General features: G+C 39.2%; 1 protein-coding gene across 9 annotated transcripts in view; it reads right to left on the bottom strand.

Annotated features, from left to right (window-relative positions):
• CSDE1 (cold shock domain containing E1) overlaps window positions 1–22420 on the bottom strand; it is a 39850-nt gene extending 17430 nt beyond the window's left edge. Inside the window, exons 1-9 of one of the 9 annotated variants that reach the window (XM_066247629.1) lie at window positions 22314–22420; window positions 12319–12714; window positions 11430–11513; window positions 6666–6809; window positions 4862–5060; window positions 3800–3909; window positions 3309–3401; window positions 2595–2692; window positions 334–415 (exon numbers count right to left, since the gene is read on the bottom strand). In XM_066247629.1, coding sequence (XP_066103726.1) covers window positions 334–415; window positions 2595–2692; window positions 3309–3401; window positions 3800–3909; window positions 4862–5060; window positions 6666–6800 — 717 coding nt within the window. In that variant the 5' untranslated portion in view covers window positions 6801–6809; window positions 11430–11513; window positions 12319–12714; window positions 22314–22420. Of the gene's footprint in view, window positions 1–333; window positions 416–2594; window positions 2693–3308; window positions 3402–3799; window positions 3910–4861; window positions 5061–6665; window positions 6810–8414; window positions 8484–9577; window positions 9738–11429; window positions 11517–12318; window positions 12715–22313 lie in introns of all 9 variants that reach the window. The other 8 variants (XM_066247628.1, XM_066247636.1, XM_066247635.1 and 5 more) reach the window with 8 other exon arrangements.
• Between the last annotated feature and the right edge of the window lie 1754 nt (window positions 22421–24174).

The following is a 24174-nucleotide window of genomic DNA, read 5'->3' as shown; positions in this document are numbered from 1 at the left end:
AATATACATTATATACTAGTAAGCATATGTATTTATGAGTACAATTTACAATCAAGCCATTTCATAAGATACTGCCATGGAAACAATATATTTGGTAGAGTCTATCATTATCAATTAAATGTCCCATTTTAAATAACACAATGTATTAGTGACCAAAGAATTTTAAGAGATCACTTTTAAAGTTAAGAGTGAAACAATTCTTAAAGGGACGACAATGAGGAAAAACAAAGACTCAGGGGTTAATAAAAGAGAGAGAAAAGGCTTGGGCGTTTGAAGTATAACTTAAAATAGTCCAAGAAAAAACTCAAGTTTCTCAAATTCAATGACACTTACCTTCATGGCACAAACTACTCCCTGGCAGCGGGTCTGTTTCTTTTTCAACAGCATAATGTTTCGAGCACTTACAGCACCAGTACTAGGAAAGGAGTAATTGGATGGGGATAGGCGGGGGCAGGAAACAAAGAAGAGTAAAAAACAACATTGGCTTGGTTAGAGATGCTGAATCTACAGAAACTATAAATTAGTTTTCTGAGGCCTCAAGAACCCTATCACTAAGAGCAAATACAAGGTTTATGATACTTAATCTATTTTATATGGATTCACACACAAAAATCTTTTGCTCAAACTCCTTAGCATTCTAAATGAGGAACATCTAGATCATTTTTCTCTTGGACTGTGAAAATAACGCCAGGGGTACATGATGTTCTATATGCTTTTCTATTGCAACAAAAGAAATAGTCACGAACTGCATGCAACCAAGATGGGGAATGCTCATTTTAGCAAACTCATTAAACACACATTTGAGCAGGCATAATTTGCTGCAAGCAAGGGTACTAGAGATAGGTAAGTAAGAGAAGGCCCCTGTTTGCAACGGCCGAATTTACTAACTATTCTGTCAATTTTTTCTGATTAAACAGCCTTAAAAGAAAAAGTGTAAGTTATCATAGGGAAAATTTGCTGTGCTTTAAAAAACGATTCACCTTTATTGGAACGTTAGATACCCTACAAGTTGTTACACCGTCCCCATCTTTGACCAGCTGCAATGTAAATCTGATTTTTTAAAGATGGCACAGATTGTGTAAGATGCAATATTTGCTGATGCAGCTGTTTTAAGAGCTGCAGACCAAGCAATTACTTCCCTTAATTCTTCACAAACTGTAACCTATTTGTGCTTATTTCAAAAATTGAACAGACTAAGGAAGACACTGTAAAAAATCCTACTTGCCTTCGCAACTTACTGCATGCAGTGAAAGGCTTTAGTCAGAATGGGATTTAAATATCTGACACTTAAAACTTTAGGCAAGTTATTTTATGAGAATATACCTCGTTTTACAGATGAAGAAACTTGATGAGGCTGTTCTCAGGATTAACAGCTATTTAATTCTTGGCACATTTAGGAACTTAACAAAGCACTTTCACTGGCTCCCACCTCAAACTCAAGCCATATCCCCTGGTTTCATATTTGAGATTAAACTGAGGTATTCAGACTAAAATTTGCAATACCCATACCTGCAAATCACTCTAATTTCTTTTAGTCTTACCAGAGGGAAGGTTCAAAGCTAACAATTCTGTGCATGCTCTTGGCACTTTTGCTCTTGGAAAGCGCATTCCTAGCACTTTCTCCAGCTTCCTATTTTGAACTTCCTTCTGTACTTGCATCTCTCATCTCACCAACCTCCAAATAAGATTAATCACCCCTGGGATATCTTAGCTACACTTCCCTTAATTGCTTATGCTGAGGAAATTGAGTTATATTTAATGTCCATTTACTAGCCTGTCTTGGATTATATATGTGACTACATATTCAGTATGTTCATCCAGAAACACCGACACTTTAAATTCTTAATGCCAAAATAAGCATAATTCTCTCCCACCCTTATCTTAATCCTTCCTGCTGTATCTCCTTAATTAATAGTATCATCACCTGCCCAGTACCCCAAGCAAAAAAAATGGTACTTGGGACATCTCTTCCCTTAATTCCAATACACTTCTGTCTACTCAATTACAAAACTTGCTGGCTTTATCTTCTCAATGTGACTTAACTTCTCCACCTAACTACCACTGGCCTATCTGTTCTGGGCCTTCATCTTTCAATTGCCTCTAGTCTAAAGCATCCCTACTCTGCAAAAGAGTATCATCTCCACCACTTCCAACAATCTAAAGCAGTCATACTTAAAATCCTCCAAAGTCTTATGATTTTGGGATAGAGTTCAAACTTCATCTTCCTATGATCCAGTCAATTCAATCAACTCAAAGTATTTTCCCAAAATGCTACTTCCTCTAACCAGAATGCTCTTTTCTCTCTCATTTCCCTAGTGATTCCACATCTCTCCCTCACAACACATCTGCTTTCGCAAAACCTTCAAAGACCACTGGAACAGCAAAGCTCCTTCAAACCTGTTCTGTCTTCCTATTTCTGACACCCTGTGTACAGTGCCCGTCACAGACTAGACCCTGAAATTCTTAGCTGATTAATGAAATATGTAAAAGATCATAAAAATTATTCAGACTTATATATAAGCTAGGTTTTTAACTCCCTTCAAATTTCTTATTGTAAAAAAAGAAAATCACTCGGGTGGGAATAAAGGACTTACTGCTTATTGTTATCAATTACAAAGTTTATTTTATCTCCGGTATCCAGCTGAACGTTCCCTTCCACATCGTCAGGGGTGTAAGTCAGATAAAACACTTCCTGTAAATTAATAAGTTGTTATTATTACTACATTGGCAGGATGTATGTTTACTGCATACTGTGATTCACTTTAATACCTCTTAAACTGGCATTTTAAGCCAAATTTCTTAAAATTAAATGCTTTATGACAAGCATATTGCTTATTCATATAAACACACACTTCCCCTCCATGATACTGATGACTTCTGCGAGTCCACAGCTGAGCAGCAACCCAACTTCAAAAAGCTTACACACATGGAAGCATTTGCCCAGAAACTACAGTTACATTTCAAAAAACCAATTTTTATGTAAGGCATTCCAAACAAAAAAGCTGGAGTTAGTGCTTAAAAAGAAATCAGAAAAAAAAGATCCCCTCCCACAACCCCCCAAAAAGTGAGTAAAAGGAGCGTTTACCTTAATGTTCTAACTAAGGTCACACTTGGGCAAGCTAAGACACTTGGAGGGCCTATAGATTTTTGTTTTTAAGTTTTTGATTATGTTGCACTTGAAGCATTAGAAACCAAATTTAAAATTGATTTATCAACTTCAGCTTACGTTTTCTATTTTGAATTTTAAAGTACGCTAATAGATCACATGGTGGATCAGGCAAAGGTTTAAGAAAAATACACAAGTTTACCCCATTACGTTCGTAGCATACACTCCCTGTTGGACTCTGACCCGGGGCAGCTGGAGATTTACTCTCTAAGTTGTGAGGAACAGCGCACACAACCTACCAGTCAAAAAAAAAAAAATTTCCATTGCTAATCATTTCAGGAGCAGCACTGTGCAATATAAACTGAATTTTAATATCCTCTATACTATACACAGGGATGCATTTTAATATGATCCACAAGAGGATGCCATGCTGCCAGTTTCAAACTTACAGTACATAAACTGACTGTAAGCACAGACTTTGGGTTATCTGTAAAAACCCAGATTGAGTCCTGACTACATTTTCATTTCAGGTCAAGAAATGCAAGTGCTTCTGATATAACTTTAAAATAGTAATCTTTATATACTATATATATATCTTTTTTGTGCAAACTGAGGAGATGGGGAGACTTCCTTTTCTAAGGTGAAAGATATGCAAATGGGCCCAAGAAAACACAAAGCATCAAAGGCACTAACTTGTCCATCCATTCGGTCTTCAGGGAGGATTTCTGATTTTATCTTCACCAGTTTGACAGCAATGGGTTTCCCAGTCCTCCGGTCAGATGATACTTCGAATTCAACATCATCTAACAGAAAGAAAATGCTATGTTTGTGGTACTAATTTTGGCATAAAGGCATCTCACTTTCAAGCTAAGCTCAATGTAGCATTTGAGCTGCCTTACACCAGTGCTTCCCAAAGTGTGGTTCCTGGATCATCAGCAGCCAATACCTGCAATCTTAACAGAAATACTAATTCCTGCATCCCACTGCAGACCCATTCAAAGGCAAACTTTGGACAAGAGGTATGACGATCTATGTTTTAACAAGCCTTGAATGCAATTCTGATATACAGTTTCAAAACCATTGCTTTAGTCATATCTTAGTTTTCATGGGGATTACACATACAGCAAGTAAGGTAATATAACAATCATGACCCTTAAATTAACCTTTCTGTACCTCATGTATAAATTGAGAATTAACCAAAGTAATATTCTCAATAGGCTTAGTCTCTGGTACACCACATGGTTAAGTACAATATTATTCTTTTTTTCCTCAAAGATATTTTAAAAAACACACCAAGACCTGGTAACTTCAGTCCTGTAATCAGCCATACATTTTCACATATAAAAGTGGCTTCTATGGTGTTAAGATGAATTTTCATGTAGTGTAAGTGGTAACACTGTGTGTTTTTTTTCCAGGTACTACCAAAATAGTACCTAGTAAAAAAATCAAAACTAACATTATAAAAGTTTAATATTTTTACTGGCCTAAAATCGAATATGGGATAGAGTCATTACTAAAGGAATAAATGTTAAATCTTCCAAGTATCTATTCAAAATATATTCAAAGATACCTTGTAATCAGTTAGCCTTTCATCCCTCAAAATAATCACACAACAGAAATCAGAATTCTGCTACTTTATATAGACATACTTCAGTAATTGTAGACTTAGAAAACCAAAACTAACACTTATAAACAAGTTGATATGGAAAAAAAAATTTGTGATTACTTTTTTAAAAAGGGGAATCAACAGATTACCTCCTACTTTTAAGTCCTGCAGGTTGCCATTATACTGTGAACAGTGGAAGAAAAGTCTAGCTTGACGTTCTGAACACTGAATAAATCCATAAGAGGTTAGTAGTTTTTCAATAACCCCGGTTTCACGCAGTGCTGCTGAAGTACCATTGGGGTACCCATTGTGTCCATTGTTGTGGAGAAGGTTTGGATCAAAGCTCATCTGTTTTAAAAAGAAAAAGAGCTCACATTACATACAGATCCGTACACAATCTCCACAGCATAAGTCTGATGAAGAAATAACTATAATTTTAAATAAAAAAAGGGCAAAGAAAATAAAGGTTAAGATAGGTGAAGGGAAGATTATGGGCTTTCATTGTTGAAATGTTAATTTAATTAATAAAACGTTTCAGAGTAAATATTTCAACTACTTTGGGAAATTTTTTTTGCCCCAATTTATGATAGAATTTGCACTTACCAGACAAACAGAATTTCCGGAAGCTAGTATTAAGGTCAATCAACTATGAAAGTAAAAGCTGCCTTTACGGTAACTTGAAATTACTAAAACAACAATTTCAAAACAATGGTAACACATTCAAGAGATGGCAACCCAAACTATAAGCACACTTACTTAAGAAATTTGACACCTATTTTGTAACTTAAAAAGAAACCTTAGTACTATTTGGTAAGCCGTGCATCATAGAGACAATTAAGTTAGTAGAGATTAAAACAATGAACTTTCTATGCAATACTTACTTCAAACTAGAAAATATCAGAATAATGCATGCTTAGGTTCTTTAATGGAAAACAACTCAAAATGTTGAGTTAGAAAAGAAGTTTTCTAACATAAAACTCAAGAAAACAACAACTCTTCAATTCTAAAAATGTTCAATCTTTCACAGGTACTTTTAAGAAGTATTCACCTGTAAAAACCTCATAATGCTGTTGTGTTTTTATGATCAGATAAAGGAAACATTCCTTAGTGAAAAGAGGAACTATTTAGGTGCAGACCAATGAAACCTGTTTAGATCATCAAATATTGTCCTCACACTGGTTACATCATTTAATCATAAAAACAAATTAAGTGAATCATAAAATAGGACAAAATCCCTAGCAAAGCTTAGGTCTATATTTAACTTACTAGGGCTGCGACATATCCACATCTTAACTAGTTTTAAGCTCATTCATTACAAATAATTATAAACACTTTAGTTCAAGTGTGAAGTTAAGACATTAATAAAAATATTTTCATTAGAAAAATATTTCTAAAGCTCTAGAAAGATAAGTGTGTGAGATGGCCAAACCACGCAATCCAAAGCTATCACAGCTAACTCTTTCATAATAAATACTGTTCTGTGTTTGCAAAGTATTAACTCATTTAATTTTTATAAAAGCCCATGAGAAATATTATTTCCATTTTAACAGTGAGGAAACAGATTTGTCAAAGTCAAATAGCTGAGGAGTCAAACTGAGAAGGCCTATGTCTACAATGTGGCCTCTAAACGAGGACTTCTCAAACTTTAATACCTGGTCATCTACTGATCTGGTTAAAATGAAAAACTGATTCCGTAGAAACAGAGGTTTGAGATTCTCCACTTTGAACAGGCTCCCCAAGTGGTACCAATGCTTTTGATTCTTGGGCACACTTTGAATAGCAAGGCCCTACAGTACTTACTTATCTTTCAAGATTCAAGGTGAAGGAAATGCTTAGGGAAGTTAGAAAGTGAGTTTGCAGGGTATATATTTCAACCAAAAATTGAGTGGCCCCCCTAAGTCATGCTTGTAACACAAAGCAAAACAAGTTGGGATGCCTGCTTCCCTGACTTACAGATCTCTGATACATTGGGGTCCTCTTTTGTTTTTTTGTCCCAGATGAGGTAGATGAAGATAAAGGTAAAGAAAGTGAAGTAGGGGCTGGAGGAGGGGGATGAGGATCTGATGACACAGTAAAAGCATTCTCCATCTCAAACAGCTGTGATAACATAGCATAATGTTTATAACTGTGGTAACAATTTAACACACATTTGACAGTCAACCTGTATACTTCGACACATTTACTATCAGGTTACTTTAGCTTTCATATTATGTACTCACAGAAGAGGACTTGCTGATTGGTAAATCAGATCACATATCGCAAACATTACTTAGATATTGTGAGGACTCCAAGAGATTAACAATGATCCTGACCATTTGCTTTCAGCATATTACAGTTTATATTTGCACAATTAAGAGAATACAAAATTTAGCTATCCAGTTACTTTAGCAATACATAATTTATTTAATCAGATTTCTGTAGACAAAATAAATTATTGTCACACTGAAATGTATTTTTAAAGCCCTTACAATGTCCCTAATCTATAAGATTCACAATTTTTAAAGATTTCTATTATTCATTTTAGAGAGAGGAGGGGGAGGAGAGAAGGGGGAAGAACAGGAAGCATCAACTTCCAAATATGCCCTGATCGGGCAAGCCTGGGGTTTCAAACCGGCGACTTCAGCATTCCAGGTCTGCACCGCCACAGGTCAGACAAGATTCACAATTTTTAAAATGCCACACAAGGACTCTCTAGTCTAGTGGTTGCTACAGTCAAGACAATTCAGTTCAATTTCTTCTCAATATCCTATAACTTTCATAGAATCCAGTATTTCAACCATCTGTCTCCCTAAAGCAGGGTACACACATGATAAGCCAAAGAAAATGTAAGAACTATATGTATTTTTGACCAGAGATAAAAATTAGCTTTTATAAATTTCAAAAATTAGCTTTCATATTATGTACTCACAGAAGAGGATTTGCTGACTGGTAAATCAAATCACATATCACAAACATTACTTAGATATTGTGAGGACTCCAAGAGATTAACAATGATCCTGACCATTTGCTTTCAGTATATTACAGTTTATATTTGCACAATTAAGAGAATACAAAATTTAGCTATCCAGTTTAACTAAACTGCCCTCACAAATAGATGAATGGTTGAAAAAGAGTCCCCCAGAAGATTTTAGACAGATAATGCTTATAATAAGGCAAGCACAGGCAGAGTATGAAAGCGGATACTTTGAATCCTTGTACTAGTTCTTTAAAACAAAAACAAAAAAACCAAAACTAAGTTACACATTAAAAAAAAATTTTTTTTTAAGTTGATTTGGGAATGAGAGGAAGAGGGGAGAGAGAGAAAGAGAGTGAAAGAGAGAGGAACATTGATCAATTTCTATAAGTGCCCTGACTGGGGATCAAACTGGCAACCTCTGCACTTCTGGATGACACTCTAACCAACTCAGCTATCATGCCAGGGCTAGTTCTTTAACTTCTACATTGTGAAATAATGACCATCTAATGAAATCAGACAAGTCTGCCAAAACATTATGTCCAAGACTATGAAACAGACTTCTATCAGCAGCAATAAAACACACTACATGTACTTTGTCCCTCAGATATTAATTCATGGTACTTTCGGCGCTGTTAACAGGTAAACTCTAGACTAACTGGTGGTGGCATAGTGGATAGAGCATCAACCTAGGATACTGAGGACCCAGGTTTGAAACCCTGAGGTCGCCAACTTGAGCACAGACTCACCAGCCTGAGCATGGGGTCATCAACTTGATCCCATGGTCGGTGGCTTGAAGCCCGAGTTCGGTTTGAACCCTGTGGTCAAGGCACATATGAGAGGCAATTAATGAACAACTAAAGTGCTGCAAGAACAAGTGGATGCTTCTCATCTCTCGTCCTTCCTGCCTGTCTCCAAAATAAAATAAAAAACTATAATATATTGCTCATTTTATCACTCTTCTCTTTGTTCCATTAATTTTATAATGCAAAATACAATTTATAGTCACACAATTTATAAATACATACACCTGTACATATTGACTATACATGTTATACTGACAAACAATATGATCAAACTAATTGGAAGACAATTATTTTGTATCTGATTCAGATCATGACTTGTAGCTGTGCTTCTTTCTTCCTATTACTAAACAAATAAAACAATGGTTTGATCTGTAATATAGGCCAGGAAGCTGCAAAAATCACCTTCTCAAGCTTCCAGTAGCACCAGTTAAAAAAAACCTCCAAATTATTTTGCTGTTACCTTTTCAATCACCTAGGGCTTTACTTTTATCCCCTAATGTTCTTAGTTTTATTTTCCTTTGTACATTTTTGATGGCCTCGATCAAAACACTCACTAAACCAATCCATGTCTCCACATCCCAAACAAACTTCTTATAAGCTTGATTCATGGTATTTTCCAGAGCCAATTCAACTCCTCCATATTTATTAATGCCTTTTTCTGTATTACTTTTACTATTTTTAACAAGTCCCTCTTAATATCTGGGGTTCTATTTCATTTCCAAATCTATTTCCTTAGTTATATGCCCTTGAACTGGAATAATTCACAACTATACAATCAGAGCATGTTTTACTGTCAACATCCCCCGCTCCAAATTGCTATTTATCCATTTGTAATTATAAACTAACAATATGTAAGTTAATTTTTTACAGCTATGGGTATATTTATTTACATATTAAAAATGGTTATGTAGCAAACTAACATTCCAATTACAAAAATTAGGCTAACCAAAAAGCATTTCTACTTTAAATCCATTTCTACAACTCATGCCAATGAAATGAAATGAAAACTTTGGTATCTAATCTTTTACCCTGTTGAATGAATATAAAACGGTATTCCATTTACATTATCTTGTCTAACCCAGCACAATCAATAAGTCTAAAATTACTTTTTAAAAACCAGATGAGGCGGTGCCTGATGGGTGGTGGCACAGTGACCTGGGCGTCAACCTGGGATGCAGAGGTCCCAGCTTTGAAATCCTGAGGTTGCCAGCTTGGGCACAGGCTCTTCGGGTTTGAGCAAGGGGTCACTGGCTCTACTTAAGTCCCCTGTCAAGGCACATATGAGAAACAATCAATGAACAAGAATGCCCTAAGAGTTGATGCTAATCATCTCTCTCCTATCTTCTCTTGCTAGCTTAAAAACAAACAAAAACAAAAAACACCCAGATGAGGAGGTAAGAAGAAACAAATAGAAAAAGAAAATGGTACAAATAAGTACTTTCTTCTTTGGCTCTTCATTCTTTATTATGATAAAGTGATGACTCCTTTCTGAACTTCAAACCTTTATTTCTACTCACTTTAAAAACATGAGACACACAATTTTTTTCTTAAATGAGAAGCAGGGAGGCAGAGAGACAGAGTCCCACATGCACCCAACCGGGATCCTCCTGGCATGCCCACTGGGGGGGGCAATGCTCTGCCCATCTGGGCCGCTGCTCTGTTGCAACCAGAGCCATTTTAGAGCCTGAGTTGAGGCAATGGTGCCATGCTCAGCACTTGGGCCAACTCGCTCCAATGAAGTCATGGCTGCAGGAGGTGAAGAGAGATGAAGAGGAAGGGTAGAGAAGCAGACAGTAGCTTCTTCTATGTGCCCTGACTGGGAATTGAACCCAGGACATTCACACACCGGGCCAATGCTCTACTGCTTAGCCAACCGGCCAGAGCTGAGACATTAAAAATTAAAAAGGAAAATTGCCTTTCATAATCCTAACTTCCCAAATTATTACTGTGTAACATTCCATATTAGAACATTTTCTCAACTTTGGATTACTAGCTATGAACACAATAAATTCCCACAATATACTTTAATTTCAGCCAGTTCCTATCTAAACTTCTCCCCTTTTACAAATAAGTTTCTAGCTTGGACAACTGGATAGACCAGTCAATTCCCTTCAGGCTCATCTTCACATTCAAATGGTCACCAAGTCCTATCACTCCTACCATTAAAATTTACTATACCCTAGCAGGCATCCCCAAACTACGGCCCCGCGGGCCGCATGTGGCCCCCTGAAGCCATTTATCAGGTCCCCCGCCGCACTCCCGGAAGGGGCATCTCTTTCATTGGTGGTCAGTGAGAGGAGCACTGTATGTGGCGGCCCTCCAACGGTCTGAGGGACAGTGAACTGGCCCCCTGTGTAAAAAGTTTGGGGACCTCTGCTAGTGTTTCCCTTCCTTACAGTCCATTGCTCGTAACAGGTCTTTCCATCCTCAGTCTCTCTCTCCAAAGTGGCACCATTTGTTTTTAAAGATATACTTCTGAATATATAACTTTAAATTCTGAAGCTATCTGTTTTGAAATACAAAATCCATTAAACCCTTGCTTATAAACACCTAGCAATAATGGGCCCCTTAGAACCTGCCTCCAGCAAGCCTCCCTTTCCAGTCACCTTCTGCACCCTACAAAACCGTATCTTCCCCTCTGTTCATAATGAACTGCTCAATATATGCCATGTTTTCACTTCTCCCTGAATCTACTGTTACCTCTACATCTGAATCAGAAGACTCTTCTCCCGCTTCAAGTACTGCTCACCTTCTCCGTAGGCTTTCTTTACCCTCGGTTACCAAGACCCCAAACAAAGACTATACTGGTCAATCCCACCTCAGGCCCTAACTTCTAAATAGTACAGATGCTTTTCTTTTCTTTTTTAGAAAGGCAGACTGCCACATGCAGCACCTCCTCATTAGGATGCGTCTGGAGTCTTGGAAGCTTGACTACTCTATGTTCTCCTACAAACAGACCTTGAGAACTTGTCTGGGCGAACGCAGGGGAGCACAGCTACTCTTGACCGAAGAGAAAGCCTCTCGTCTAGTGGGGAAGGTGGTCTTCTTCGGGCAAACACGCAGTTTCAGGAGAGAAGCACATGGAGCGGTGAGAGAGGAAGGGGACACCCAGTCAGCCAGATCAGCCGGATCAACGCTGGCCACAAGTGGGGCAACACTGTCAAAGCCAGATCACCCTCACATCTGAGTTTTTCTTTATAAGAGACTAATAAAGCACAAGAGATCTGCATATGCTGATAAATGTAATCTTATGTAAAAAAATCTCAGTTTTGGCTATAAATACTGTCCCTACCTAACAAGAAACAATAAATTAAATAATTTAGTGTTGATAGTTGAGAATAGTTTTCAAAATCCTTTTAGAAGAGAACTGATTAAAAAATTTTGTATCTGACCAAATAATTAAGAAATCCAGGCCCTGGCCGGTTGGCTCAGCAGTAGAGCGTCGGCCTGGCGTGCGGGTTCGATTCCCGGTCAGGGCACATAGGAGAAGCGCCCATTTGCTTCTCCACCCCCCCCCCCTCCTTCCTCTCTGTCTCTCTCTTCCCCTCTCGCAGCCAAAGCTCCATTGGAGCAAAGATGGCCTGGGCGCTGGGGATGGTTCCTTGGCCTCTGCCCCAGGCGCTAGAGTGGCTCTGGTTGCGGCAGAGTGGCGCCCCGGAGGGGCAGAGCATCGCCCCTGGTGGGCGTGCCAGGTGGATCCCGGTTGGACGCATGCGGGAGTTTGTCTGACTGTCTCTCCCCATTTCCAGCTTCAGGAAAAAAATACAAAAAAAAAAAAAAAAAAAAAAAAAAAAAAGAAATCGAGAATTATAAACCGATTGTTGCCACCAGGAAACTACAAACCTACCTCGCAGTGATATTCAAATATTGCACTTTCAGTAGTATTTGCTGATTTTTCTTCTTCAGCACACGTTTCAAAGGATGAAAGTTGCTAGTATTTTTAAAAAAAAGAAAAGAAAAGAGCGAGAGAAAGTGATCTATCAAGCTAATAAAGAATACAACTGCTGCTGCACCGGGCAATCTCACAGCACAGCACCGAAGAAAACAAAGACTACTAGCAGCGTTGGGAAGTGCTCTTTCAAAGCTGTTGAGTAGGCACAAACTTCCTGTTTCAGATCAAGTATTGTGTCTTCAACTTAAGTGTACTCTTCTTTGGTCTTGTTGGTTGTTTCAAGGTATGTTCTTTGATCTGAACTTGAAGCAGCAGTTTCAGGTGGTAAAGTCTGTTCCGTTACACTTCATACTAGAGATAAAAAATGAAGACATGAATTATATATTCCATAAAAGAATCCAAGACAGAAGGTGTGGTCAAGGAACAAAGTCATTTCATTAACTTAGAATCAATGGTCCGGCAAGTAATGCAGGAAACTTTGAAGCACACTCATCTGATGTTTGAGCAACCACTTATGTGCTAACAGATACCTCCTTTAGCATCACACACTCAACCCCAGAAATTATTTCCCTGTTGACAGCCCCCATCTTAGGGGGATTTACACACTTAACTCAGGTTTAAACATGGAGGAAAAGCAGTATATAGGATAAAATGTCAAAAATTAATTTGCTTAACATTAGTGCCTACTACAATGTCACATACTAGAAATACTATGTTAATCACCAATGTACATGCATCAAAACAACATGACAAGCAAAGTCAAAGGGTTTTAATAGTAGGTGAAATTTGAGCTTAATTTGGAGAAATAGGTAGATTTAAAAAAGAAAACAGTCGAGTATTTTGGGCATGACATATCACGTAAGTCCAGCCAGCAAGGACCATGCATATGAGTTTCTATGCCCAGCATCCAGGAAGTTTATTGCATGAATGACTATGCTAGCAAGTGTGGCTTGTTGTGAAGGAAACAGAAATCTCATTGAGCTATTGCCATAATAGAGGAGAAATGTCCATAGAAAGGAAACAATTAAGATGATATGAAATATATGCCTAAATGAAACCACAGAGTTGTGCTTTGTATTAGCTACACAAATTATTTTACACTGATTCAAATGTTAACTAAAATGATTGATCTGGAAAAAGAAAAACGTAGATTTGGTTTTAGAAATGCTGAAGATGAACAGTATATTTGGAAAGCATCACAAATAACTATAAGAAGAGAGGTCAGAGCTGGTGAAATAGCTTAAACAAGGAAGGAGGCTTAAGTCTAATCACTGATACTAGTAAAACGCCAGGAACAAGAAGTTACTCAATTTCACTAAGTTTCCATTTCTCACAAGGGAAATGAAAACTCAAGGTCAGAGCTGATTTGTGCCCCCTCCTCCTTCCATAGCTATGGCTAACACTCCACAATGTTACATTGTTACTTCAGTTACCAACTGTTACATTTGTCTGACCACAAATTTATTTGGATCATTCTCTTATTACCCAAACTAGATACTTATTCTTAGAGCTCTGGTTCTCAAATCATTTGGGAAACTTTAAAATATTTTATATATCTATCCAGTCTCTACTCATAGAGAATAATTTAACTGGCTTGAAGCAGGGTCACTTCTATAATGACTGATTCCTCCCTTTCCACCTCCACACTCCATGTTGCAAGTCTTAACAATATTTCTTTAGATATCTTTTGTCCTAATGACAGCATATGTTCATTCCAGCAGTCTAACACATCTGCTAACTTCCAGTGTCAATCAATCCTTTCCATTTTCTGTCAAATAACACAGCCAAACTGATCTAAAAATCTAATTTCAACTCCTTGTCCAAAATCCTTACTGATTTTTCCAGCACTCTAGATGGGAAGATCTTAATCCAACTCAATCACCAGCTGGGCAACTTTAAAAACAACAACAACAAAGCCTGAACCCCACCATGACATTCTAATTTATGTTCACTAATGTTAGGTCCCAGGAGCTGGTATATTTTCTTTAGTGCCTCCCCCCCCTCAAGGTGTTTCTGACTTGCAGCCAGGGTGTAAGACCACCACTCAAGGTGTCTCTTTTCTACCTTCCCATCTTTACCTTCTATTGCTCCCCAGTTCTTGTAGATAGGTGCACTACATATCCACCCTAATCCTTAAACTTGGGAGATGCTTGAATTCTCCACTTTTTTGTGCATTCCCATAATTTTTCCATTTCAAGGTGTGTGTGGGGGGGACACCGTTCTTGACCATCCCAGTACAGACTTATGACCTTAATTCTTACTATGTGAGACAGTAACTCCCGCTGCCTGCATCATTCTTTTTGGTACCAAATCATTTCTGTACTTCCTGTTTATATATCTTGTTCCTCCAGTTTTATTTCAAATTTCTGAGGGAAAACCTCGGTTTATATCTTTATTACAAGCCTCCTTTAGTGCCTACCCCAGTACTTCCACAGCAGAAAGTAATATAGCAAAAAGGTAGCTGATCCACAATAGGCAAAGGACATCACCACATTCAAGTGGAGACAGTTCAATGGTTTAACTTTAATAACTTAGGTCTATTTATGAACCCAAGACCTCAGAAATTGATGACACTGATGACAATTTCATCAAACTTATAACAAGGGTGTGTATATTATGGGACAAAGAATCAAGAAAAACAACTTACCTTGAAAAACTTGAATTGAATTAACCCAGGTGAGGGTGTTGCATCATGTTAAGAACTACCAGCTTTGTCACTTAGTAACACAGAAATAAGACATTTCCAAAACCTAAAATCTGAAGCATTGCAGTGCCAGTCTTGGGCATTAATAAAGCCTATCAGGATCTATTAAAGCTCAAACATGCCCTGGCCGGTTGGCTCAGCGGTAGAGCGTCGGCCTAGCGTGTGGAGGACCCGGGTTCGATTCCCGGCCAGGGCACACAGGAGAAGCGCCCATTTGCTTCTCCACCCCTCCGCCGCGCTTTCCTCTCTGTCTCTCTCGTCCCCTCCCGCAGCCAAGGCTCCATTGGAGCAAAGATGGCCCGGGCGCTGGAGATGGCTCTGTGGCCTCTTCCTCAGGCGCTAGAGTGGCTCTGGTCGCGACATGGCGACGCCCCAGAGGGGCAGAGCATCGCCCCCTGGTGGGCAGAGCGTCGCCCCCTGGTGGGCGTGCCGGGTGGATCCCGGTCGGGCGCATGCGGGAGTCTGTCTGACTGTCTCTCCCTGTTTCCAGCTTCAGAAAGATGGAAAAAAAAAAAAAAGCTCAAACAAACCCACCAACTATCATGAATAATTGAGAATGGCTAAATTTGATTTTATGAGTATGGTATCTACACAGCTATGAGATTTCCATGGTTAACTAAATGTCTTTAATAAAATTAACACTTAATAAAACACTTAAAAGATTTCCGTTAGTCTGACCAGGCGGTGGCACAGTGGATAGAGCTTTGGACTGGGATGCCGAGGACCCAGGTTTGAGACCCCGAGGTCGCAATCTTGAGCCTGGGCTCATCTGGTTTGAGCAAAGCTCACCAGCTTGAGTCCAAGGTCTCTGGCTCGAGCAAAGGGTCACTCAGTCTGCAGTAGCCCCCTCCCCCCATCAAGGAACATGAGAAAGCAATCAATGAACAACTAAGATGCTGCAACCAAGAATTGATGCTTCTCATCTCTCTCCCTTCCTGTCTGTCTGTCCCTCTCTCTGACTCTGTCTCTGTCACACACACACACAAAACATTCCATTGGGCATTTTAATAAAATTGTCTACCAACTCATGCAAAGATTACTAACATTTGCAGATGGTTATCAACAACTTTTGCCTTAACCCTCTGAACATAAGTGCATCAGCTCCACCTCTCCAAAAGCCAGACACTTAAGTCCCATGAATTACAGAGCACAAATCAAAAAACTAAGGAACAATTTAAATGTGGATTCCAATTTCCCTAATTGCTAACTAATCAGCTCCTTTTTCCTTTGTGCTATATGGAAACAGTATCACCATTAGTTAATTACCAACTATTATGCCATGTTGTTTTAGGAGTTAAAGCCAATTTCTTGCTGTGAATGGATAAGCCAAATAATCAATCCCTATTTTACCTGTCTTAAGTTGACTATCACCTGTTTTGTTATTTACTAATGCTTCTAACTGGCTCTCTCAAAAGTCTAGCAGAAGCCAAGCAAATAGTAGGCACCAAACTAATAAATGTTGAACTAAAACAACTTCTTTTTTAAGTGAGAGGGGAGTAGATAGTGAGACAAACTCACACATGCGTCCCAACTAGGATCCACCAGGCAAACCCATCTTAGGCCAATGCTAGAATCAGAGCTATTTTAGCACCAGAGGCTCATGCTTGGGCTGAGCTATCCTCAGTGCTGGGGCCACACTCAAACCAACCAAGCCACTGGCTGTGGGAAAAGAAGAGGGAGAAAAGGGGGAAAGCGAGAGAATGGGGAAAGAGAGGAGGGAGAGAAACAGATGGCCATTTCTCCTCTGTGCCCTGACGGGGAATAGAACCAACGGTGTCCATACACCAGGCTGATGCTATACCCACTGAGCAAACTGGCCAGGGCTGAACTAAAACAATTTGTGATAGCGGTAATACATCTAAAATGTACCACATTGCCTAGCTTGTGGTGATAGATAGGAGTACTGACCTGGAACAGAGGTCACTGGTTGGAAACCTTGGGCTTGCCTGGTCAAGGCACATACAACAAACAATTAATGAACAACTAACATGAAGCAGCTATAAGTTGATAAGTTTTCACTCTTCCTCCCCCCTCTCTGTAAAAATCAATAAATAAATCTAAAAAAACAAACAAAAAACACAACCCCTCAAACCATAAAACGTATCACGTAACCCAGTTTACCATTTTGACAAATTATTCTCAAAGTCTATACAGCACACTCTTCGGAGAATGTTAATGGAAGGCTACACCAGTCTATAAGTCTACCCACCACCAAATCCATTTTTCAGAATTTTTTTTTTTTAAGAGACAAAGAGAGTCAGAGAGAGGGACAGACAGACAGGAACAAAGAGAGAGGAGAAGCATCAATCATCAGTTTTTCATTGCAACACCTTAGTTGTTCACTGACTGCTTTCTCATATGTGCCTTGACTGTGAGCCTTCAGCAGATCGAGTAACCCCTTGCTCAAGTCAGCGACCTTGGGGGTCTCGAACCTGGGTCTTCTGCATCCCAGTCCGACGCTCTATCCACTGCGCCACCGCTTGGTCAGGCAGAATACCTTCTTCTTTTAAAAGCAAAGAGCCAAATAGGAAGCACAAGAATAAAAAGGATAATTATGAGAAGCAATCAATAAACAACTAAAGTGAAGCAACTATGAGTTGATGCTTCTCATGGTTCTCTATTGATTTATATGAATAATATTGTCTCTAACTTCCAGTTCATATTTCTTGATGCATTAACTCAAAACAGGTTAAAGTACATCACATTCTGCTATAATCTGTATTACTGAAGTGGTTAACAGGTTTTAATTCACTTTCATGTTAATATTTAAGGAAAGTAACCAACTTCAAACAGTTTACATCACCACCATGTTAAATGAAAGAGAAAATCAAATACTCCAACTATCATTTTTGTGTATGCTTAGTAATAATTATGCTGATTTGTTAGTTACCTTAACACTGCGGTTCTCAACCTGTGGGTCGTGACCCCGGTGGGGTCGAACGACCAAAACACAGGGGTTGCCTAAAGCCATCGGAAAATACATATTTATTATACATTTTAAATAAAAATACATATTTATTATACAATACATTTTAAATAAAAATACATATTTATTATACAATACATTTTTAAATAAAAATACATATTTATTATACAATACATTTTTAAATAAAATATGTATTTCCGATGGCTTTAGGTGACCCCTGTGTTTTGGTCGTTCGACCCTCGCCGGGGTCGCGACCCACAGGTTGAGAACCGCTGCCTTAACAGCTACTAAATTATTTTAAATTATATACTGATCACTTAACTGCTTCTACATACACTAATACTTTGAAATGGGACAAATACCAGTGTGGAAAAAGCTGAAGAAATGCTTTAGACACAAAATCAGTTAATAGTGTAGACCAGAACTGTCCAACAGAAATATCGTGCAAGCCATATAAGTAATTTCAAAAATTGCTAGCAATCATGTTAAAGTTGAAACAGCCAAAACTATTCAGGTGAAATAAATTATGCATTTCATTTAAGCAAATATAGTTAAATGTTAATTCCACACAATCAATCTAAAAAAAAGTGCAATTTTTTTTACATTCCTTGAAATCTAATGTTTATAATTATAGTACATTTTAATTCGGAATTGTGCATAGATCACGTGCACAGTAGCAGACATGGCTAGTGGCCACCACACTGGTCAGAGCAGGTACAGAATGATGAAGGGAAAAGGCACTGGAATGCCCAATAAAGTAATAGTAAATGTAAGTCCCTAGGGCAAAGACTTTCCCTGAAAAAGAGGCAGACAGTATCTAGCAAACTTGACCATAGCAGGAGTTTGTACTTAAATACATTTGAGCCTGACCCGGCGGTGGCGCAGTGAATAGAGCGTCAGACTGGGATGCGGAGGACCCAGGTTCGAGACCCCGAGGTTGCCAGTTTGAGCGCGGGCTCATCTGGCTTGAGCAGAAAGCTTGCCAGCTTGGACCCAAGGTCGCTGGCTCGAGCAAGGGGTTATTCGGTCTGCTGAAGGCCCACGGTCAAGGCACATATGAGATGAGAATGAACAACTAAGGTGTCGCAATGCGCAACGAAAAACTAATGACTGATGCTTCTCATCTCTCCGTTCCTGTCTGTCTGTCCCTGTCTATCCCCCACTCTGACTCTCTGTCTCTGTAAAAAAAAAAAAAAAAAAAAAATACATTTGAGAAGCACAAGTGCATGTACTAGCCGGTTACATACTGACTGTAGCTGCAAACCATGGACAGCCTATACATTCAATGTGAAGAAACTGCTGATGAATTTATTTTCTTCAAACAATTTTTTTTAATTTATTGATTTTTCTTGGGGAGGGCAGAAAGAGAGAGACAGCGATTTCTTGTTCCACTTATTTATGCACTCACTGGTTGATTCTTTATGTGCTCTGACCAAGGATCAAACCCACACATTGGTGTGTTGGGATAAAGCTCTAACCAACTGAGCTACCTGGCCAGGGCTGATCAATTTATTTTCAACTACATATTAATGTTTTTACCTCAGGATAAAAAACATACTCTGTATCAGTGGTTTTCGCCTTTTCATACTTGGGGACCAGTGAAAATAGAATCATTTCTCCAGGGACCACTAAGGCAGAAATCACCCTGTGCATAATACAACATAAGGGTGATTAGGTCTTTCGCAGACCTACATAAAGTTTCTGGTGGGCTGGTCAGCAGACTGGAGGTTGAAAAACACTGCTCTCTATATAAAAATGCTTCAAAAATAAAATTTCTGAACAGAATACTGCCTGGTATACCATATTCAGTTTAATACTCATAATGAAAAAATGTAGAATAGAATTCCTCAGGTATGACAGTATAAACTAAAAAAAAAGTTTTGTATTTTTCTATTTTTAACTAGGTAACCATGTATGCAAGTGGAAAACATTCTAATATTAAGACAACAAAATTTTAAAAATCCTGATTTGGCAGAAAGGATTTAAAAGAAATTATGGGGTTCAAGAAAAAAGTGAAACAAAAAAAGGGGGGTAACAAAACAAAAAGAAGAGAAAAAATATATAAGTCATTCCTATCATAGCAGTTTCACTACTGAAGACATTCTGGCATCAAGTTTTTAAAAACAGTTCCATTCTTCTAGCTGTAATTCCCTAGCTATGAAAAAAATCTAAGTTTTATACTTCCCTAAAAGACAATTTGGGTTTCCGATCTCAAAGTAATTCCCTTGTTGTTGTTTTTTTAAAAAAACAAAGCCAAGAAGGCAAATCAATTCTTCTTTAACAAGATCTCAAGATTTTAACTTTTTTTGTAATAGTTCTAAAATTCAACTCCTTAAAATCTATCCAAACAGCATTTCTGTTTCAACTACCTTGTGAAAAGTATGCTTCTCACCGAGAACTGAATGCACTGAACTGTAAAATTAGAAAAAAGTTCGAATGGTTATTGTATGTACATTTTATCACAATTTAAAAGAAAAAAACAGTATTTTTAAAATGTTGACTAGCCCTACTCAGAGTGAGAGCAGTAGGATAAAACAGGGCATGTCAGCTTTCACACTCCTTTTTGATATGCTAGGAATTTACCAGAATTTTTAACTACACTCTAAAGGTCATACTTGTTAAGTCAGAACGTATTTACAAAAAAAGAAAACCTATCTTCTGTGCCTCAAATACTTTACTTTTCAACTCAGCTGCTATAAATACTCATCTCCATGGTAAACATCCAGAGCAGCTGCAAAATCACTCACACTACTATCTCTTTCATTTTCACCCTAGGGCAAGAAAGAAACAAGCTTGAATACTTATCTAGATATTATGACTCAGGCATACGCCTGTTGAAGTATATAATCTCCTTCCTACCCAAAATGAGAAATATACTCATTTTGGGTCAGTATTAAAATGACACTAAGGTATACTGTCTCTCAATACAGTATTGAGAATGCCTTCTAGAAACCCAAAACGAAAATTACTCAGCGTTTGATCTAGAATAACTTACATTAGGTGAGCTATAATTTGGTGCCTACATTTTATAAACCAGTGGCTCTAGAACAGAGCTGCCAGTTCCTACCTTCTTGATAAAAGCTGTCTCTAAAGGAAATAGATTTAACTACCGCTGTCTTTCAGCGTCCTCCCTCTCCCTCCACCCTGTCTCCCAGCAGTTTAAAGAGGACCACATTCTTTCACTCATTTTAGGTGCAAAACAAGAATTGCCTAGCACAACAATGTTCAGATTTTTGTGTTTGCAGATTAGGACGCTGTTTTAGGGAGCGTCCCCTCCCTCACTTATGAGCTAAAGAGAGGAACCATCTGGATGTTTCTAAAGGAAAGCCTTAAAACAAAAAGAACCGTGTCACCAAGATTTCATACTGATTAAACATCGGATGGTAAAATCCTAGAAAGTGTGTCCGGCCAGGGTTCTAAAAAAACTAACTAATGACGAAGCCAAGCTGTCCACTGCACAATGCGGGGCTGGCTCTTGCACCATAAAAGACAGACAGGATGGTAACGAGGACAGATTCCACCGAGCTCTCAGAGCACGCCCTAACCTTAGGATAGAGGAACAGAGCCGTGTGCCTAATAACAGGGGCTGGTTCCCTTTCTCCAGCAACTGTGGAGACCGAAGATAGAAGCTAGAGGTGAGTGGAAGTAAGGATGACAATTCAACCACGGTACAGTGCCAGATGTGTCCGGGAAAAGGAGGTGTCTCTGAGCACTTAGATGGAGCGGGGCCTCAGCCCATACACAAAGGAGGCGCCACTGCCGCACTGCGCTCTGGTACTCGTAGTCAGATCCCCAAGCAGGTGACAGCCGGGAAACTCTAGGGTCCACAGTCAGGGTAGGCCCTTCTCTGCCTCCGGCTTTCCAGCCTCACACAAAGGACCGCGCCACCACCACCCCGCCCCGCCCGCCGGGACTTGTAGTTCCTGTTCCCCTCGCCAAGCCGCAGAGGAGGAAGCGGTCAAACTACAAGTCCCAGCAGCCTCCGCGCCCTAGCCCCGCACCCCTACCTCCATCTTGGCTGCAGTCGGAGCGTCCATTTTCGCTCCCTCCCCCCACTTTAGTCACTACCACCGCTACCACGCGCGGCCGCCTAGCCTCGACTCTTCGTTTCGGCTCTGCGGCCTGGCGTCACACTTAGACAGCTGAACGGGAGCCGGGTGAAAAAGCCCGAGGCAGAGACTCAGGGTGAGATTTTTCCCTACCAGGAGCTCTAGGAGTGCCCACCTTGACTCAGAAGCCTCTCCCGTTAGTCTCGGTCTTCTCATCCGCCCTTCGCCTGGCTTCTTGCTACCCACAATTGGACCCTAGGGTCGTACTCACCCCAACAGCTCAGCGCCCCCTCTCCAGCGCCGCCATAAGCAGCACGGCCCGGTACGTAGGAATAAATCTCGCTTCTCTCGCGAGAGTTGCGGGCTCCAAGCGCGTGCACAGGAAGGGGAGGGGAGCGTATTTCTAAGACGCTTGCGCACGAGGGCCGAGTGACGCCCATTAGTGCCCTGCGCTTAACCACAGCCAATATGGTGGCTGCGTTCCACTACTTTACCTCCCCAAAGCTGCCAGAAGCAAGCTCGGTGTTTGCTGTCTCGTCTGGGACTCAGGGAGCAGAGTGGCAGGTGACTTTTCGGCGTCTATGATCTTTGCTGACCTGAATATGCTTTAAACAGCTAGACCTGAGTAAACCTTGAGGGCGAACTTTTTGGAGGACATATCCAGGAATGTCATAAAGGATTTTTTTCGCCAGCAATGATTCTGAAGGCCCCAAACCCCAGTTTCTCCTCACACGCAGTGCAAGCCTACTTTCTCTTGTCTGCTCGTTGGACTCGGATTTTCACTAGTATAGAGTCAGGTTTTTAGCAAGGTAATCTGGAAGTCTTCTTAAGTAAGAGACCTTTGTCTCCCAGATACTATATTGCTTGCAACAGAGGGACGAGAGTGGGCAATACAACATAATCATTAAAAAACAAAACAAAACACAAAAACGATTTTTAAATTGACTTTTCTAGTTACCGGAAGATATTCGTAGTGTATCAGGTAATCAAAGAGGCTGAATCAGAAACCAAAAGGTTGAAATCAGAGCAAAGCATCTTGAGTTCTAAGAGGAGGCAGTATCCTACTTCTGATGTTCAAAGATTTTTCTCTCCACCTCAATTACTATTGGTCCAGTCCAATACCACCTCCAAGCTGCCTCTCTGTCCCCTTTGATGCCTTCCCACGCTTCCCTTGGCACAGATATTTGCCTCACTTTCAATGTTTTTATAGCTCACTCTACTGTCATTATTGGTCTATACTAGCTAATGATACTTTAGGATGCGGCCTGTGACCTTCATCTTTGCATCCCTGGTTCTGACAGTGCCTGGCATGGACAACTTTCAAAAGCTTGTTGAAGGGATAGCACCGAACAACAGTGTAAGAGGTTGTTAAAAATTGGAATATTCTGTTGGGGAAGTACAGAATGTAAACATATCAAGCCAGCTGTTTTGTTTCCTTCGTCCGATTCTTAAGTTGAGATCTTTCCCAGCAATAGATCTAGTCTAGATAATCTAATCAAGTTTTCCAGAGAAACTGCCCTGGGTTCTTCTTGCTCTTGAAACAAGGTCATGCGGAGCTGGGCTAAAAGTAGAATTAGGTCTGAGAGCACACATTCTCAAATATCACAGCAATGGTAAATGTAAAAAAAAAATAGCCTAGCTAAATTCTATAAATACAATTCTATAATAAGAAAGAATAAAGTCTACATTTCTACCATTACACATAGCTCCTTAAATGACTTCTTAAATCATATAACCATTTCATCATCTTCATTTTGAATATCTCAATTTCCTTTAAATTTCTCTTTGATCCATAATTTGTATCGTTACATTTAACAAAATGCAAATATATATAAACCCAGAAATATGTTTTGGAAAACGTATTTTGTCTAGTGAGGAATAATCTTCATAACAAAAAGAATTGCATATGTTATTTTTGTTTATCATAATTTTTCTTTTCTGAGAAACTGAATTCAACAATGAAACTTTTTTTCCCTCTATCATGTCAATAAATACATTTCCCTGGCACCTATGTGAGATTCAAAAATAAGCATCCTTTACACATTTTTAAGGTTTTCTTGAGCAGTGATAGACAAGATTTTTGTTAGTTCTCTGTGAAATGAGAAAAATTAAGTCAATGTAGAGATCATTTT

This window comes from Saccopteryx bilineata, chromosome 11 (assembly GCF_036850765.1).
Source record: "Saccopteryx bilineata isolate mSacBil1 chromosome 11, mSacBil1_pri_phased_curated, whole genome shotgun sequence".
Lineage (NCBI taxonomy): Eukaryota > Metazoa > Chordata > Mammalia > Chiroptera > Emballonuridae > Saccopteryx > Saccopteryx bilineata.
The sequence above is the reverse complement of the archived record's forward strand: the minus strand, read 5'-3'. Positions and strand labels throughout refer to the sequence as shown.